The sequence below is a fragment of the Sphaeramia orbicularis genome, chromosome 4 (assembly GCF_902148855.1).
Source record: "Sphaeramia orbicularis chromosome 4, fSphaOr1.1, whole genome shotgun sequence".
Lineage (NCBI taxonomy): Eukaryota > Metazoa > Chordata > Actinopteri > Kurtiformes > Apogonidae > Sphaeramia > Sphaeramia orbicularis.
The window spans coordinates 50,883,180-50,901,425 of NC_043960.1; the positions used below are offsets into that span (position 1 = coordinate 50,883,180).

The following is an 18,246-nucleotide window of genomic DNA, read 5'->3' on the forward strand; positions in this document are numbered from 1 at the left end:
TGGTGCCCAGAGTTAGGACTAAACACGATGAAGCTGTGTTTCAGTTCCCTGCAGCTAAACTCTGGAACAGTCTTCCTGATGACGTGAGACAGGCTTCTACTCTGACAATGTTAAAGTCCAGGTTGAAAACAGCTCTGTTCAACTGTGCATAGAACAACTGAAAGGGTTCTATCGACACTCTTCTCTTTTACTTTATTTTAATTGATTATTATTTATGCTTTATTGTTCATGTTTAAATTGTATGTTTTTAACTTGTCTTTTTGCCATTTTTGTAAAGTACTGTAAATTACCCTGTGTATGAATTGTGCTATAGCTACAAATAAATTTGCCTTGCCTTGAGATCCAACAGAGCAAAATGTAAATTCATGCAATTTTTCAACTGGTCTTAAAATTTTGATCAGGAGTGTATCTCATTTGTCGCCTGCCTCTGAAAGTGACCACAATCCCTTAGGAATGAAAATGTTTACAAGACAAACTTTCTCTGTGGTGGTGTGTCAACCCTGCCACAAGTGTTTCATACCACTTCAAGTGGACTCAATTTTTTCAGCATTCATTTTTTACCCCTCAGCCAACTTCTGGCCGAAGGTATATTGTAATCATTTTGTCATCTGCCTGTCTGTCTATCTGTCTGTCCATTCAATGACATAATTGCACTATCTGAAGAATCCACTGAGATATTTGCACTAAATTTATACTGTGGATGCATCTTGGCATGGAGCAGAAACCTATTGAAAATAGGTCACCTATAGAGCCTATAGGGCAGTAACTTTCAACAGAATCTTACACTATATTTGGCAGAGAGGTATAAAAAGTCTGCAGCACGTTATGTTTATGTATGAAGGCATAACAGAGGCTTACAACACGCATTTGAAAACAGCACACTGTAACAACAACCCAAAACAAAGTTTTATTTTTTCCTGCAGTCAAGGCAGTGATAACCCCTAATGATCTCCTCATACATTGAATGGCTCACTTTAACTCAAAATCCCTCCTAGATGTAATGGTAAAAAAGAACCACAGTTCTTAATTTAGCTGTTAATTGGCTAAGGGCAGTCATTTTCATTGAGGAGTGGAGAAATTTGTTTCAGGAAAAAAAAAAGGATGCATGGCCTTTCAGCCTAAACTGCGTGGAAAGGGATACAAATCATGTGACTACTTCTGTTAAGATTAAACACTGCTTGCATGACTTCCTTGATGGAGGAAAAATGTTAGGAATTACTCACTAAATCCTGCTGTGGTACGCGTGAGAGGCAGTGCATTAACACAACAGTATAAAATCACCACACAGTGCAGTGAGACATTATAATGGGTGATAGAAAACATCACTATTATCAACAGATTATAATTTTCCACTGGAACGTTGCCACAGACAGCTATGCTACAAACTACTGTATATCTCAGTTAAGTTTAGCATTTCAATACTGTCTCTTCAGTTATCTGAGTTGTTCTCTTTGATTTCCAGATCTCTGACTGATCTTAAGATCGTAAAGGCCCTAAAACAATCAGTCTTAATCCATGCCCTATGTGGAAATGGAAACATGGTGAAAAAACATACAAAAACATTCCATACAATTAATGCATCAGTGAGGTGAAGAACAGTATGGTGTCTATATTGAATGGTAGCCAGTAATTCCTGCTGGGTTACAACTCATACACCATTTCATAACCTCTGGGATTCTGGTGATGAGTATTATGGATGGAAGTACTTACGATGTAAGGATGTGTGAAATGGGGAAAAGGTCAGTAAATCTCTAAATGGTTTAACCATGTTTGGATGATTGGTAGTGGTCAGAAGAGGAGACTGATGCATAGTGTTTCAGTTTGTTTGGAAGTAAACATATGTCACATGATGTGAGGCAAACAACGATCAAGTGAAGTTGACTGAAGTGAAACCAGACAATGGCATGTGCTTAATATGTTCACAGACACAATTAAACCACTGAAAGTGGGGCAAATCCCCATCCAAACCTTTTCTGTCCTGTGTGGAGGGTATTTACCTTCAGCTGCTCTGCTAGTCCTACCTTTAGGAGGCAAGTCTTGTGGTTGGTCGATTTCAATGTCAATCGGAGGCACGTAAGCGGGACACAGACCTGCCTTGCACTTCACGCAGCCAAACTCATTCCAGAGCTAAACAAAACATAAACATTTGATGATCTGTCTTAAAGCAGGGCTTTAAAGCTGATAATGTGTCCAGGTTTCAGAAATACAGTACATAGGGGTATCATACCTCACACTCATATTGTCCAATATCTGCCTCTGTTGCTCTGATGACCGTGAGGCTCAGGATTCCGCTGCGAACATCGTTCAGGATTGAGTATTTATGCTGGTTAGTCAGTTCTCTGCCACCCTTTAACCACCTGCCATTTCCACAGATAGACGCATTGGCACAAACAGTGACCAAACACACACCCAGTTTTACTCCTAGAGTACTGTACATACTGTACCTGACTCGTGGTAAAGGAGTAGTGAGTGTAGAACAAGTGAAAATGATATCTTCACCATCTATTAAACACACACTTTCCAGCCGACTCATGAATCTAGGTGGGGCTGAAAAAATACAGAAAACTCATTTTACAATTAGAAATGGGCAAATTGTAGTCATCAATGTAGGACTAATACGATAATGATTTTTCAGTGACATAACAGCTTAATTCTGAGTGACTTGCCCTGCTAGGGTCAATACACAAATACACACCTGATCAAAATTTTAAAACCAGTTGAAAAATGGCAAGAATTTACATTTTGCGCTGTTGGATCTTAAGAAGGTTCTAAGTAGAGTTTCAAAATTTTGTTAGTTGTTAAGATAGTTAATTTAGTTAGTTATTATACTTAAAACATTAACTAGTTAAGCTAAGTTAGCTACTTAAGTTAGTTGGTTAGTTAAGTTAGTTACTTTGGTTAACTAAAGTAGTTAAATTGGTTAAATTAGTTAACTGGTTATGTTTCGTTAGCTAGTTAAGTTAGTTGGTTGATTAGTTATGCTTGTTAATGTAGTTGAATTTAATTAAATTTAGTTAAATTGATAATTTGCTTAGTTGCCTAGTAATTGAACTAATTAAGTTGTTGGTAAAGATATTTGGTTGAATTAGTTATGCTAGTGCTTTAAGTTAAGTAGTTCAGCTGCTTAGTTAAGTAAGTGATTAAAAGCCACCATTTTAGTATCAGTCTCATAAAACACTGAATTGGCTTAAGAGTCTGGTTTAGACAAACTCTAAATGTAGTGTCATGAGATAACTTTTGTTATGGGCTCTATAAATACAATTTGACTGATTGATTGATTGACTGATTGATTGATAGCACAGCTGAAACACTTAATTAATAATCTTGAATTAATTTAAGAAGTGATTGATTGATTTAATTATACTTACTATCCTTGTATGTACACTTGTATTTGTCCTTTTAACAGGGGCAGCTGGCCCATAGCGGGCAATAATACATTGCCCTACGTAAGCCACATGAAAAAAAAGTTTCTTTTGCCGGTCTAAGTCTGAATATTATCGTCTAATCAGCAGCCTGAATATCACTGTGACATTCAGCCACCTGAATGTCACTTTCCAACCAGCAGCCCTGCCCCCTTGGGGCGATTTCAGTCAGATTTAAAATCGCCCCAGGCACTCTCATAGACTTGCATGTTGAAATTCTTTTTTTTTCAAATTTTGGACCCTACAATTCATGTCTATGGGCTCTGGGAGGGCTTGCCCCATCGTGATTTTGCAAGATCGAAGCTGAGAGGTGTTTCGCCACCTTAAAGAGAATCAAGACCTTCCTGAGAAATAAAATGCGATAGGAACGTCTGAATGCGTTGGCCATGCTTTCCATGGAGAGAGAACTTGTCAGGAACATGCCTGATTTCTATGAGTGGGTAACTGATCACTTTGCATGCTTGAAAGAGAGGTGAGCAAAATTTCAATACAAGTGATGAGTGAATGTGTTATTAAATGGTGAGCTGTGTTATGTTGTCCTCTCCAAATGTTGAAATGTAAATAGTTGTACTGACTGCAGATTGCCAGCCAAATATATGCTGAATATGTTCTGGAAAGATTTGATTAATTACAGTTTTGATGATAGTATAACTAGATTTGATTATCGCCATGGCATCTATGATGGCTATAAATTACAGACTGTGCTAACAGTCATGGGCAAACTAGTAGATGACAATTTGTCCGTTGATGGCCACGGTAGGAGTGTTTTATTGTTGTACCAAATTTATTGTATTTGAGACATTTAACTTGACACAACTATACAAAATTACTGTACAGTATGTACAATTTATGTCTGGTGTTGTCATCTACTGGTTTAACAGGAAAACCAAATTAAGCAATGTAATGTAACACTGTAACGTTAGCTGTCTTTATTATTATTTTACCCATTGAATGGGTCATCTTAGCCATCATCACAACAGTTGCCCCCCCTGAGAAATTTGTCCACACTGCCTTTCAATAATGTTGACATAAGGATAATAAGTTATTTCTGTCCATTTTATCTAACTGTTTATTAATAGGTATTTGTATTATGCTATGCAGAATAAAACAGTTATCTCATATTATTGCCATTATGAGGCCAGTATGTAATAAATGTAAGATGAAGTATTGCATACCAGGTGAAGCTCTGAAATATGACAGTACTCACCTTGCACTACAACCTTAGCCAGAGAGCCAGTTGAGCCCATGGAGTTGGAAGCATAACACACATACTGTCCAGAGTCGTCAGCAGTGAGGCTGTCCAAGATGAGGCTGCATGTACCTGTCCGGTCTGCTGTAATGATGTGACGGGGATCGTCCTCCAAAGGAAGACCATCTAAGGTGTAAACACCACATTTACTCAAAGAACAACACATGAACAGTAGAAGAGATGATGTGCTCATTTGGAAATAAAAGACACTTGCTCTGACCTTTAAACCAGCTGATGTTTGGTTTGGGGGATCCTGTGACCTTACAGGTGAGTTTGATTGTCTGTCCTATCTTTGTTGTGCAGTCTGACAAAGGTGATTCAAACACTGGCGGGTCTGTTGACACATATCAAGATAGATAGGTCACATGCCAAAGTGATGAACATTTTCTGTGTTCATCAAAAAAACAAGTGTGAGATAAACACCAAATTGCTGCTTTAAAGGGAACATATTGCTAACAGTTAACATACCACTATAAGTCACTACAATGACCTAAGAAGGTTTAAGGTAACACACAGATCAAAATAACTTATAGATCATTGATTCTATCATCCATTTATACTCCTCATTTTCAGCTCTCTGAATGTGAATGTCTGTTATATTAAATACAGATGATGTGCTATTCCCCTCACCTCTTTTTTGTCAGTGCCCTGGTTACAATCATGTTAATGGATCTGGTGTGACGTGGTGGTGATTCTGGAGGACTGACTGAAGCTAATGTTCACACCAGTGTATGTTTTAAAATGTATATCTTGCTATATGTACAGCTAGCATCCACAAAACTCCAACATTTTAACCTCCCAAAAAACAAACTTTCAGAAATGTTATTTATCCTGTTTTAGTTTCTAATCTAGAATGAACCAAAGCTGAGTCTCTATGACATTGACATAGACAAATTATGGGCTCACTAGTAACTATGTATATATCCATCTCTGATTCATAGAACCTCTTTCATGTGACATTTATGGACAAAAATTAGACCTAGACTAGACCCAGACTACCAGCTGTTAATTCAGCATGGATACTGAATTACAGCTGTTTGTCTAATTTCTATTGCTGATTTTTGTGCAAGTAAACAATTTCAAAGCAGGTGTCCCTTTAATCATGATGTGTTTCAAATATGATGAAGTAAACATCAAAGGTGCTTTGCTACAAGCAGAGACTGGAGTAGCAACTAAGGATGTTGTGGTTCAAGCTGGTGGTGTGTAGTGGTGTTCCTAGGGACCCCTTCTGCATCCTCAGCAGGTATCTCAGGGTCACAGGTGTTTCGCCCCTTAACCTCTACACCTCTCCTGAGTGGGGCAGCAAAGGCTGAGTTAGCCTTCACCTGCAGAAGGGGTCCAGCTACGATCCCTTGACAGCCACAGCCACCTAGAACTGGTTTCGGCTACTGTGGCTATCTCCCTGATGGCCTTCTGCAGTTGCTTGGGATTAAGCCCGATCTTCTGCAGAAAACTTGGCATAGATGTGGCGGGAAAACCCCGAGCACCGACCTCGATTGGGTAGAGGGTGGCATGGCACCCCGCGAGGGTCACCTCTTCCACTATGTCCTGGTACTTAGCCTTCTTTGCCTGGTGAGATATGGCTCGCCTGTCTTCCCAGGGAACAGTGAGTTCGGCTAGAATGATGGACTTTGAGCGCTTAGAAAGAAGGATCATATCCGGTCGGTGGGTAGTTGCCACTACCTCCTGAGGAAAGACCAACTTCTTCTTGAGGTCCACGTGCAACTCCCAATCCGTTGCGCGGTGTAGAATAGATGGTAGGCTGTCAGGTCTTTTTCCCTTCGGGACCTTACTGCCCTCTGGATGGAAGCTTATGACCCTTGGTGGTGCTAGTGGCTGTTTGTTGGTAATGTTTCTCTGCAGTTCGACCCACTTGGCGACCTTGGTGAGGACTTTGTCATGCCTCCACCTATAGTGCCCGTCTGCAAGAGCTTTTGGGCAGCTGGTCAGAATGTGGTTCAGTGTGCAGAGTTTGGCGCCGCACTGACTACAGGATGCTTCTTGCTCCTTGCCCCAGATCTTCAAATTGCTTGGTGTGGGTAGGAGATCAGCCACAGCATGCAGCAGGAAGTTCAGCTTGCCTTGGTCAGTAATCCAGAGCTCTTTCCAAGACAGTGGTCTCTCGAGCGCCTCTTCCCACTGCGTCCAGCGTGCCTGGGAGCCCTGCCCCGCCGCTTTAATTCGACGGTCTTCTTCAGCTGTATCCCGCACCCTTCGCACCACCAAGTCCCTTCTGCCTTGTGTGTTGCTTTTTGACCAGCTCTTGATTCTGTAGTCGCCAAGCCCTAGCCGTCCCCGACACACAGTGCCCACGATTTCTTGATGCCTCCAGTAGGCTTCTGCTTCCTTCACCGCTTCAAGGGGTTTCCACTTCCTGCCGCAGTTAATGGCAGAGCTTGCATGCCTAACTTTTGCGTCCCTGGAGATTAAAAGCGTGCACGCTGCCCTTGCTTTGGTGGCCTTAAATTCTTCTATGACAGAGGAGCATGGTAACCGGAGTACTGATGACTTGCTGTATAAGTTGACTGAGCTGAAAGCTGGAGGGACGCCCAGCCATTTCCGGATAAACCTGCTACAGACTCTCTCCATTGCTTCAACTTTGGTCATAGGGAAGTCATAGAGCAGAAATGGCCACTGGAGTCTTGGTATGATGCCATACTGGAAGCACCACACCTTGAACCTGCCCAGCAGCAGACTCTTGTCGATTCTCCTTAGCCACTCCTTTAGTTGGGCCAAGGTATCCTCAAGGTTCCCCCTGTCCTTCAGAGTGCTGTCATAGCTCTTCCTCAAGCAGCGGATTCGCTCCTCCTGAATGGTCGGAATCTCCGACCCCTGGATGCTGAAGGTGCTATTTGACAGACTTCCATTCAGGAGGCACAAGCTTCTGGATTTACTAGGCTTGAACTGCATGCGGGCCCAGGTGGCCATCTTCTCCAGTGAACTCAGGATCCATCGTGTCCCAAGAATGGATGGAGTCATCACAGTGATGTCGTCCATGAAGGCTCTGCAGGCTAGATGCCTTGTCCCATCCCCTGCCATTGGTCCTTTACACTGTGACTCTCCTGCTTTAATTAGCAGGTTCATAGCTGCCACAAACAGGGAGACTGATATGGTGCAGCCAGCCATGATCCCTTTTTCCAACCTCTGCCACTTGGTGGTAAAACCCTGCACGCTGAACCTCATTTGTAGCAAGCCCATATGAGACATCACCAGCTTGATGACTTCTGGTGGTACTTGGTAATGTTCCAATGCCTTGCAGATGAGCTGGTGCGGTACGTTCGAGTAAGCCTTGGCGAGATCAAGCCAGACCACTGAGAGAGTCTTCTTGTTCCTCTTCGCTTCCTTGATGATCTGGCTGATTACCGATGTGTGCTCCAGGCATCCAGAGTAACCCAGTACTCCTCCTTTCTGGACACTTGTGTCGACGTAGCCGTTACTAAGTAAATATGAGGTTAACTTTCTTGCAATAATTGCCCAGAAGACCTTCCCCTCAACGTCCAGCAGGGAAATCTCTCTGAACTGTTCGAGGCTTGATGAATTCAGCTCCTTGGGAATGAAGCAGCCCTCTGCGAGTGTCCACAGCCAGGGTTCCTGCTTCTTCTTCCACAGTGTGCGCAGGAGTATGGTCAACCTCCTTAGCAGTTGTAGGCAGTTCTTGTAGATCTTATATGACGTCCCTGATGGACCAGGAGCAGATCCCGCACGAGCCCGCCTCACCACTGACCTCACTTCTTCAAAAGTGAAGTCTGCCATGTTGAAAGGGGTGCTTGGATTAAGCTTTGGAATTGGGAAGGGGCACTCTCCCAGTGGTAGATCCCTGCTGGGGTTGCTATGCGCTGCCTTAACGGCATCCTCCACTTCCTCCTTGGAACATGCCAGTCTACCGCTCTTGGGCTGGCCAAGGAAGTCAGATGTGTAGCGGAACGGATTGTTGAAGAATGATCTCCTCTGCCTGCGTTTCTCTCTCTGTCTTCTCCAAATTGCCTCCGCCCTTTGCAACTGGAATAGGTTTCTCCGCACCTCTGAGCTTAGCTCGCTCAGTGCTTCCTTTTCCTGATGTTCCGCTCCCCGCCACCTCTTCTTAAGCGCTCGCAGGTCTTGACGCATCTCGGCAATGCGGCGTTGCCTTCTGCTGGGGCCTGATGGCTGTTTATCAGGCTTTCCTTCCTTGACTCCAAATCTGTCGTAGCATGCTTGATACACAGCCTCCACCAAAGTTTTGATCTTATTCACAGCATCCCCTTTCAAGGTTTTGTCAAGGATGATGCTGAGGTCTTCATCCAGTTGCGCCCACCTGTGGTCCGTGGTTGATGGCAGGTTCAACCGCGGCCTCTTCGGCAAGCCCTCCACTCTACGGGCTTCTTGGTGCCTCCTTATGCTCGGAGCAGGTTCAGCTAGGAGGTCCTGAGCACTGTGGTGTGCCTCCTGACTCTGGACCTCCATCGACTGACAAACAGAGCTAACAAACTCTGAGATTAACCTCTGGGCTGTGCTAGATGTTTTGCGCTGCTGCAACTGCTTCTTGCACTTGGATATGTTATGTTCAGAGATTCATCTTCAAAATTTACCAAAACACTAGTGTGGACAGAGGTGTTTTACAAAGTTTTTAAGTGATATTAACATGGATGCAGCCTGAAATGGTTAGTGTTTACATTTGACATCACAAATATACAGATTTCTAGGTCTATTTTCAGGGCAAGTTGCATAAAAAGGGGCTGTAGGTATTTCTCCATCAAATGAGCACTTGTTTAGTTACTGTTTTATACAGTATTTAAAAAAGACAATCTTATTTTTGACTATATATCCCTTTTCAGTTGCTCAGTTTCAGTTGACCAAACAGAATGGCCAGTGGGTTCCAGCCGTTCTGTAGTTTTCATGACACAATATATAGTAAAAAAATAAATAAATAAATTAAAAACCTGGAAAGTGCATATTTCATAGTTTGGTAACAACTCATCAATTCTATTTTGGTTAATGAGATACAGTACATACTGTTGTTTAACAAAGTAGAACGTTGTTGCAGTTCCTTCAGGTCCTTGAGCCATGAGAGTTTGACCAGTGCAGACCGACACTGCAGTGTGTACTTCCTCAGGGACCCCCGGTGCTCATGCCACAACCCCCAACACTTTTCATCCCCTCCAGCACTCTCCTTTATTTCCACATCATTTAGCTGAGTGGACAACAAAAGTGACAGTGTGAGAGTATTACAAAAAAGAAAAGGAAGTGTCATCAAATGCAGCAGACTCTAACAGGTTTTCTACTGATTTAGCTGCAAAAGAAAACATGCAAGAGTTTACCTTCATTTTGTTCTTGAAGGTGTATGTGTCGCTGTTGGTGCTGGTGTCTTTTTTCACCTTACACAGTACAATACATTCCTTAAACAGAAACATTTGTCTCTGATGCCCCCTAGAGAGTGGCTTCATTTCAGGAGTGTCCTCCCACACTGAGAAGACTCCCTGGAAGGGTCAACACAATAAACAGTACATTTTTAAGTTTTTCAGTTTTAGTTCTGACCTAAAAACACCAAAGATTTGGAGCTGTAACTATAAGGGCCAGTTTTCCGTCGTCTGTAATTACCTGTCGCACCGGTTCACCAAGAGCTTTAAGAGGAGTCGGGTAGTTCTGGATGAGGGACACCTGGTGCAGATTGTCAGACCTCCAGGGCAGACAGGAAACAGTGGAAAAGGCATCTTCCAACAGACTGCAGTTCTGGCCACTCTTGGCTTTGTTTTTGATCAGCTCCTGCCAGCACAAATTTCCATTCACATCCCATACAATATGGGCAACAGCAAAAAAAAAAAAAAAAACATAGTTAAGTGTTATAATGTGCAAATATCCCAAGTTCTCTGTGATATTTCTTTGTGATGAGGTCCGCATGGTTGTGGACGAGCAATGAAAATAGAGGAGAAAAATTAGATATTTATGTGGTAATTAGAATAATAGAATAGAATAGAATAGAATAGAAGAGAATAGAATAGAATAGAATAGAATAGAATAGAATAGAATAGAATAGAATAGAATAGAATAGAATAGAATAGATACCAAACTGGAAGAAAAACTCCAAGGCACTCTCTTTAAACATTAAACATAAACATTGCCTTTACTACCATGGCATGGTCATATCTAGATGTAGATGGTCTAGGTATGACCATGCCATGGTAATAAAGGCATTTTAATGTTTAAAGAGAGTGCCTTGGAGTTTTTCTTCCAGTTTGGTATCTTCTTTATGAATCCCTTTTTCCAAAAAGCACCTCGAACAAACTTTTTTTGGTCCTAGAAGCATTCCTTCCCATGAATTTTAGAATAGAATAGATCTTTATTGTCACTGTTAACGGAACAATGAAAATGAGTTTAGCAGATCTGTTCTGTTTTGCAGCAGATTCTTAAAGTACAAAAAGACTGTATATAAAAACTATCACACAAAAATTTGCCTGAAAATATATACTAAAAATACTGACAATATACAAAGCTACAAAGAAATACTGAAAATATACAAAAAGTCAACTCTATACTACAGATAGAAGACATACAGAGCGTCCACAAAATCTCTTTACTATTTACTAAAAAATGTATTGTAAAAGCAGTTGATGAGATTTGTTAATCAGATTTATTCTATATACTCAGTGGTTATCAAAGTTTTTAATCACATTGTGGAATCATGTGCAATCCCATCATCGGTCCATTTTACTTCAACAACAGATCAATTACAGCAAACTTTAACCTTGACCTTTGGACTGAATATGTGTCACCACAACTGGATAACCCTCATCCAACCATCACTTTCCAGGTAGATGGTGCAGCACCACATTGGGGACTGCATGTTGGTAGGTTCCTAAATCCAACAGTTACACAGGGATGGGGAATAGATGGCCCAATTCCCTGGACACCTCGTTCAACAGATTTCACTCCCCTAGATTTCTATCTATGGGGTTATGTTAAAGATATGGTGTATGGATCAAAGATATGGGACATCACTGACCTGAAGCCAAAGATCACTGGTACCATTGACACCACTGATGAAGCTATGCTACAGCCAACAATGAAACGGATCTGGGACTGTCTAATGGTGCCCATATAGAGGTGTATTAAATGAGGCAAAAAACTTCAACGCCTATTTTCATTTTGTAATCATTTCCACAGGTTTGTTTGTAAAGAGACTTTATAGACAGCCTGTATATGCAACACTAAGGATATGTACAAGGTAAAAACAAGGTGCATGAGTCATTTAACAGCTTGTGTGTAGAAGCGGCTCTTCTGTCTATAGTTTCAATACACAATTTCCAAAAACAAACCAAGTGCAGACCTTCAGTAATGCTTGGTAGGTTTGAATCCTTTCGATTGGACTCTGGAGGAAGGTCAGCACATCCATGACAGGAGCCTCAGGTTTACCAGACTCTGTTAACCCCTGATGTGTAATGAGGGACATATCAAAGACACACACATCACTTCATAAATATAATGATGCTGCTACTCCAAAAAACATTCGATATCCACATGCACATTTCTGTTATACTTTGAAAAATTGTTGTATGTTCTTGTCAGTAATGCAGGCCTCTGCTTGTGCTTGTCCCACTATGTAGTGAAGATACTTCTCAAAGTCTTCAGAGTGTTTGATCAAATGCATGGCCACGTCATCATCTGTGATGCAGGCGCTGAGGCCAGGGAGGATCAATCTGACGAGACACAGGACAGAAACAAGAGCCTCGGCTTAACAGGAAAAACTGTACTTAAGCCATAACTCACTAAGTCTGACACACAAGTCTCCATGTCAGCTTAAATCAGGAGTCTCCAATCTTTTATTTTCTCTGAGCTACGAAGTGACTGAGAGTTGCTTGTGTTTCAAATGACTAGTGACATTTATTCACATCACTCATCACCACACAAACTCAATAACATTCTACTGTGTCAGCTTATTTAAAATATTTATACTCAAGCAGAATCTGCATATTGTTAGCCTCATAGCATAATTGCTTAAATCATACACTATATGGATAAAAGCACATTGAATTCAGGTGTTTCATTTCTAACAGGGGTCTGGGATACAAAACAATAATGACAAATGTCATATTATAGTTTTATATAAAAGACATAAGAAACCAGGAGAATTAATGCCGACATGGTTGAAGAGAGGGTCAGTAGCTCATATTGCTGTGAAGTTGACAAAAGATTCACAGATTGGCACTTCGCAGCTCAATAGATCATCAGTCAATGATCATTAGGACACAAATGACGGTTCTATGCAACATTGGTATCATAGAGAGGTTACTACAACCCTGTTTTTATCCAAACAAGTGGTCTGTAACGATCAGCAGATTGCATTGCCCCCTATGGGGAGCCAGCTTTGCTTCTACTCAGTGAAATGGCACTAGATTTATCTCACACATCCATGAATCCCCTCTGCACACACTACACCAATCAGATTGGGCAAATATACATACAAAGAGTAATTGCAAGACAAGAAATTTTTAGGAGTGATTATTGACCATCAACTCAGTTAGAAACTACAAATAGAATAAATCAAACATAAAATGTCCAAGGCTGTTGCAATTTATAAAACTTGAGATTTTTTAAACAAGAAATGTTTGCACATACTGTATTGTTCACTTGTAATGCCATATTATGTCATACTGTGTGGAACTTTTGGGGCAATGTGTATAAAACTAACATAGACCCTATAATCAAACTCCAAAAAAAAGCTATTAGAGTAATAAATAAAGCGGGTTATCTTCAATCAAGTAATCCATTTTTCGTAGGATCTGGTATATTAAAATTTCCTGATATTGTATACTTCAAAACAATGAAAATTATGTTTCGTGCTAAGAGCAAAAGTCTTCCTGTTTGTATACAAAACATTTTAAAGTTAAGAGAGGGGAATTATAATTTAAGAGGGATGTTTGTGTTTGAAACATGTAAAGTAAGAACAAATATTAAATATTGCTGTGTTTCTGTCATAGGTGTCAAATTATGGAATCAACTGAAAGATGAATTGAGTTGTGTACCTCGTTGTCGAGTTTTAAAAAAGCTTTAATTTGTCAAATTCTCAAGGGCTATGAAAGTACAATAATCTCTAAGTGACTTAAGAAACTGAATGTAGACTATCCATCCATCCATTTTCTACCACTTATCCGGGGCCAGGTCGTGGAGGCAACAGTCTAAGCAGGGATGCCCAGACTTCCTTCTCCCCAGACACCTCCTCGAACTATTCCAGGGAGACCCCGAGGCCTTTCCAGGCCAGCCGAGAGATGTAGTCTCTCCAGCGTGTCCTGGGTCTTCCCCAAGGTCTCCTCCTGGTGGGACATGCCCGGAACACCTCCCCAGGGAGGAGTCCAGGAGGCATCCGAAACAGATGCCCGAGCCACCTCAGCTGACCCCTCTCGATGTGGAGGAGCAGCAGCTCTACTCTGAGCTCCTCCCTGGTGACTGAGCTCCTCACCCTATCCCTAAGGGATGTGGCTGGGCACCCTATCCCTAAGGGATAGGGTGCCACCCCAGGGACGCCACCCCAGGGACGAAACTCATTTTGACCGCTTGTATCCGGGATTTTGTCCTTTCGGTCATGACCCAAAGCTCATGGCCATAGGTGAGAGTAGGAACATAGATTGACCAATAAATCGAGAGCTTCGCCTTTCAGCTCAGCTCCTTCTTTACCACAACCAACCGATACAGCGACTGCATCATTGCAGACATTGCACTGATCCCTCTGTCAATCTCGCACTCCATCCTTCCCTCACTTGTGAACAAGACCCCGAGATACAGGGGTTGGACAAAATAATGGAAACACCTTCACCTCAAGATGATAATGCCCCAATCCATACAGCTAGAATTGTTAAAGAATGGCATGAGGAACATTCTAATGAAGTTGAGCATCTCGTATGGCCGGCACAGTCCCCAGACCTCAACATTATTGAGCATTTATGGTCAGTTTTAGAGATTCAAGTAAGACGTCGATTTCCACCGCCATCGTCTCTAAAAGAGTTGGAGGGTATTCTAACTGAAGAATGGCTTAAAATTCCTTTGGAAACAATTCACAAGTTGTATGAATCAATACCTCGGGGAATTGAGGCTGTAATTGCCGCAAAAGGTGGACCTACACCATATTAAATTATATTTTGTTGATTTTTTAAGGTGTTTCCATTATTTTGTCCAACCCCTGCACTTGAACTCCTCCACTTGGGGCAAGGACTCCCCACCGACGCAGAGAGGGCAAACCATGGCCTCGGATTTGGAGGTGCTGATCCTCATCCCATTCACTTCACACTTGGCTGCAAACCGCTCCAGCGCACACTGAAGGTCCAAGTTCAATGAGGCCAACAGGACAACATCATCTGCAAAAAGCAGAGATGAAATCCTGTGGTCCCCAAACCGGACCCCCTCTGGCCCCTGGCTGCGCCTAGAAATTCTGTCTATAAAAATTATGAACAGAACCAGTGACAAAGGGCAGTCCTGCCCTGCCCTTTGAATGCAGACTAATTTGTGTTAATGTGTTATTTGCTGCAACTTCAGGTAATTCAAAAGATGGGAGTAGGAGAAGCATAAATAAGCCTCTGGCTTCACCTTTTTCTGGTTACCAATTGTGTTAATTGTACATTTTTTATGTATGTGTTTTGTGTATAACTGAAATAAAAATATTCATTCATTCATTCAAAGCGTTCAATTATCTTTAAACTCTATGTAAAAGAGAAACAAGTATCAGCTGAGCTTCTGTGGGTTTTACATGGATACAGAGAGGTCCTTTTAAAGGTTTTTCAAAATTTGCTCTAGAGCTTATATTTTAAGTGTAATACATTCTACTCATGATAAATTCTGTGAGAATGCATGTATTACCTCTCATGTAATAACACAATTTCCTTGATATTTCTGAAAATGATTTCTTTCTGGTTGAGGATGTTGATGGGGATGTGTCGACTGGAATCGATGTGATGTAGCTGGCGAGAGGTAAACATCTTCATCTGCTTTACAAACTCCTCTTCTCCATCAATCAGGCCTTGGATGAGTTGGCTAAAGACACAGTAGAAGTGACAGTATTCACAGTTGATATGTGACATATATGTTCAATGTTTCTGTCCCTGAAGGACCTCTACAACACCCACTGCATGAAGAGGGCAGCAGTATCCTGAGGGACTGTGCACGCCCAGGACACTGGGTGTTTGCGCTGCTGCCCTCTGCAGGATATTCAGGGAACTGCAGTCACTGACAGACTCAAGACCAGTTTTTACAACAGGGCAATAGCCCTAATCAATGAACACACTGAGCTTGGACTTGTTAACCTGCTTTTCTTTTTGACAGTGGGCCATTAGCAATAGACTTTTACGTATTGTATTGTGGCGTGCGTTCTCTCTTCCACTGTGTGAGGCAGTGCTCTAATTTCACTGTGGACATAGTATGATTGTGCAATGACAATAAAGATTTGTCTTGTCTTATCTCATATATTAAGCCAAATATGTATAAGAGATTATGTACACTACCAGTCAAAAGTTTGGACTCACCTGGGTTTTCTTTATTTTCATAACAATTTACATTGTATATTATCACTGAAGGCATCAAAACTATAAATGAACACATATGGAATTATGTAGTTAAAAAAGTGACATAACTCAAGGCATGTTTTATATTTTAGATTCTTCAAAATAACCACATTTTGCTTTTATTACTGCTTTGCACAGTCTTGGCATTCTTTCGATGAGCTTCATGAGGTAGTCACCTGAAATGTTTTCCAAAAGTCTTGAAGGAGTCCCCAGTGATGCTGAGCACTTGTTGGCCATCTGTGGTCCATCTCATGCCATTTAAATTAGAAGGTGAGTCCAAACTTTTGACTGGTAGTGTATATAATGTAATAGACAATTATGAAGTATGTATAATTATTTTCTTATGGCCTAAAAGTCTGACTGCTTCTAAATCACAAGTTTCTGGTAATTAGAGTATGATAGTAGAAAACCATACCTTGACGCTTTCCTGTACTCCTCTACTGTTGATCCAATTCCATTGAGGTCCTCTTGTGGCGTCCTTATTTGTGGGAAGGTTTCCTGTTGAAAACACCAGTTTACTATGTGTATTTATACTAAAATGTTTAATATTTATAGTTAAGAGGACGTTACAGCAAAGCAATAAATACCGGCAGATCCAAGGAAGTGGATAATGTGATCAGATTCATAATTGAGGCTTATAAGGAAAACATTGTGAGAACTGATTCATTTTTTGAGGGCTGACATATACAAATGATCAACCATTCACTCTTACAAATACACCTATGGCTGATTTAGACAAACTATCCTATTGAGGTGCATGTCTTCGGGCAGTGGGAGGAACCCAGAGTGCCCAGAGAGAATATTTTTGCTATTATACCAAGCATTAAACTTTAGTGACAAGTATTCAAGTGAGTACAGATGACAGAAAGTTTTTTAATATAGAAAATCACATAGGATTCCATCATACATCCAGCACTTTGTGAATAAGGAAGGACTTTACCAAAAGAAATGTAGTGTCTGTTCATTACACAGAGGAAAACTAGTAAACAGTTAAAACAACAGTCAAAATGTATGTGAATGTGGATTGTGTGATGCACATCATTTACATGTTCCTTGGAAATCACAAAATGGCTGGTTTGGGAAATGATGTATGAATTGTATTAACAAATACAAGGATATTGTCACAGTCTGCTCTGCTGCTGCCCGCTCTCTCACCTCATCGGCAACATGAGTTTCACCTGCTGCTGACAGGTGCATCTAATCAGTGGACCAGGCTAGAAGCAGCTCCTGCTCTGCTACTTATTGCCAGATTGTCTGTGGATTTCACCTGACTCTCCAGCATTTCATCTGTTCCTGAGGTTCTGTTGCTGACTTGATCTGCTTTTGACTCTGTCTTATCACTTCTGCCCTGTTAATCTGACCTGCTTTCTGCCCTTGACTCTGAGAACTGTGATTTGGATCTTCATGGTTTTTTAACTCTGCCAGCATCTCTCCATTTCTGTCCTGGTAACCTGACCTGATTTCTGTCCCTGGCTCTGAGAACTGTGTTTTGGATCTCCTGGTTTTTGACTCAGCCTGGCCCAACTACATCCTTCATCTCAGCCCTGGTAACCTTACCACTTTACCTTTCTTTATTATTTCAAACAAATTCTGAGCTCCAGTCTGCTGTGTTTGGGCGCACGCGCACACACACACACACACACACACACACACACACACACACAGGCTCTCCTGCATGTGTCTTTTCACATCTTCCAAACAAAGGCAAAGCACCTCCCCTCTGGACAGCAACCAGACTTAGTTGTGCAGCAGGAGATAATGCCTGATATCACCATAATCTTAAAATTTAGAATTAGATTTAAAAAACTAACCAACTAAAATAAAATACATTTAAATTAAATACTCATTATTAATATTCCAAAGCCAGAGGGAGTCACAGCAGAGGGGTGAAAAGAACCACATACGGCTCTGGAGCTGACCGGTGGGATATATAAATATGGGGTTGACAGGAGGAACCTGTCAGTACTCAAGACTGCCATGATGAGCAGAAACATGGAGGATCCACCACCAGGAGATCTACTACTAAGTGTGCATGAATTAAACTTGTAAG

General features: G+C 41.4%; 1 protein-coding gene across 1 annotated transcript in view; it reads right to left on the reverse strand.

Moving 5' to 3' along the window:
• obscna (obscurin, cytoskeletal calmodulin and titin-interacting RhoGEF a) overlaps positions 1-18,246 on the reverse strand; it is a 147,574-nt gene that overhangs the window by 44,535 nt on the left and 84,793 nt on the right. The window contains 12 exon segments of the mRNA XM_030131617.1: positions 2,022-2,127; positions 2,228-2,357; positions 2,445-2,547; positions 4,630-4,797; positions 4,892-5,005; positions 9,664-9,841; positions 9,969-10,127; positions 10,249-10,413; positions 11,975-12,076; positions 12,185-12,344; positions 15,496-15,669; positions 16,612-16,694. Coding sequence (XP_029987477.1) covers positions 2,022-2,127; positions 2,228-2,357; positions 2,445-2,547; positions 4,630-4,797; positions 4,892-5,005; positions 9,664-9,841; positions 9,969-10,127; positions 10,249-10,413; positions 11,975-12,076; positions 12,185-12,344; positions 15,496-15,669; positions 16,612-16,694 — 1,642 coding nt within the window.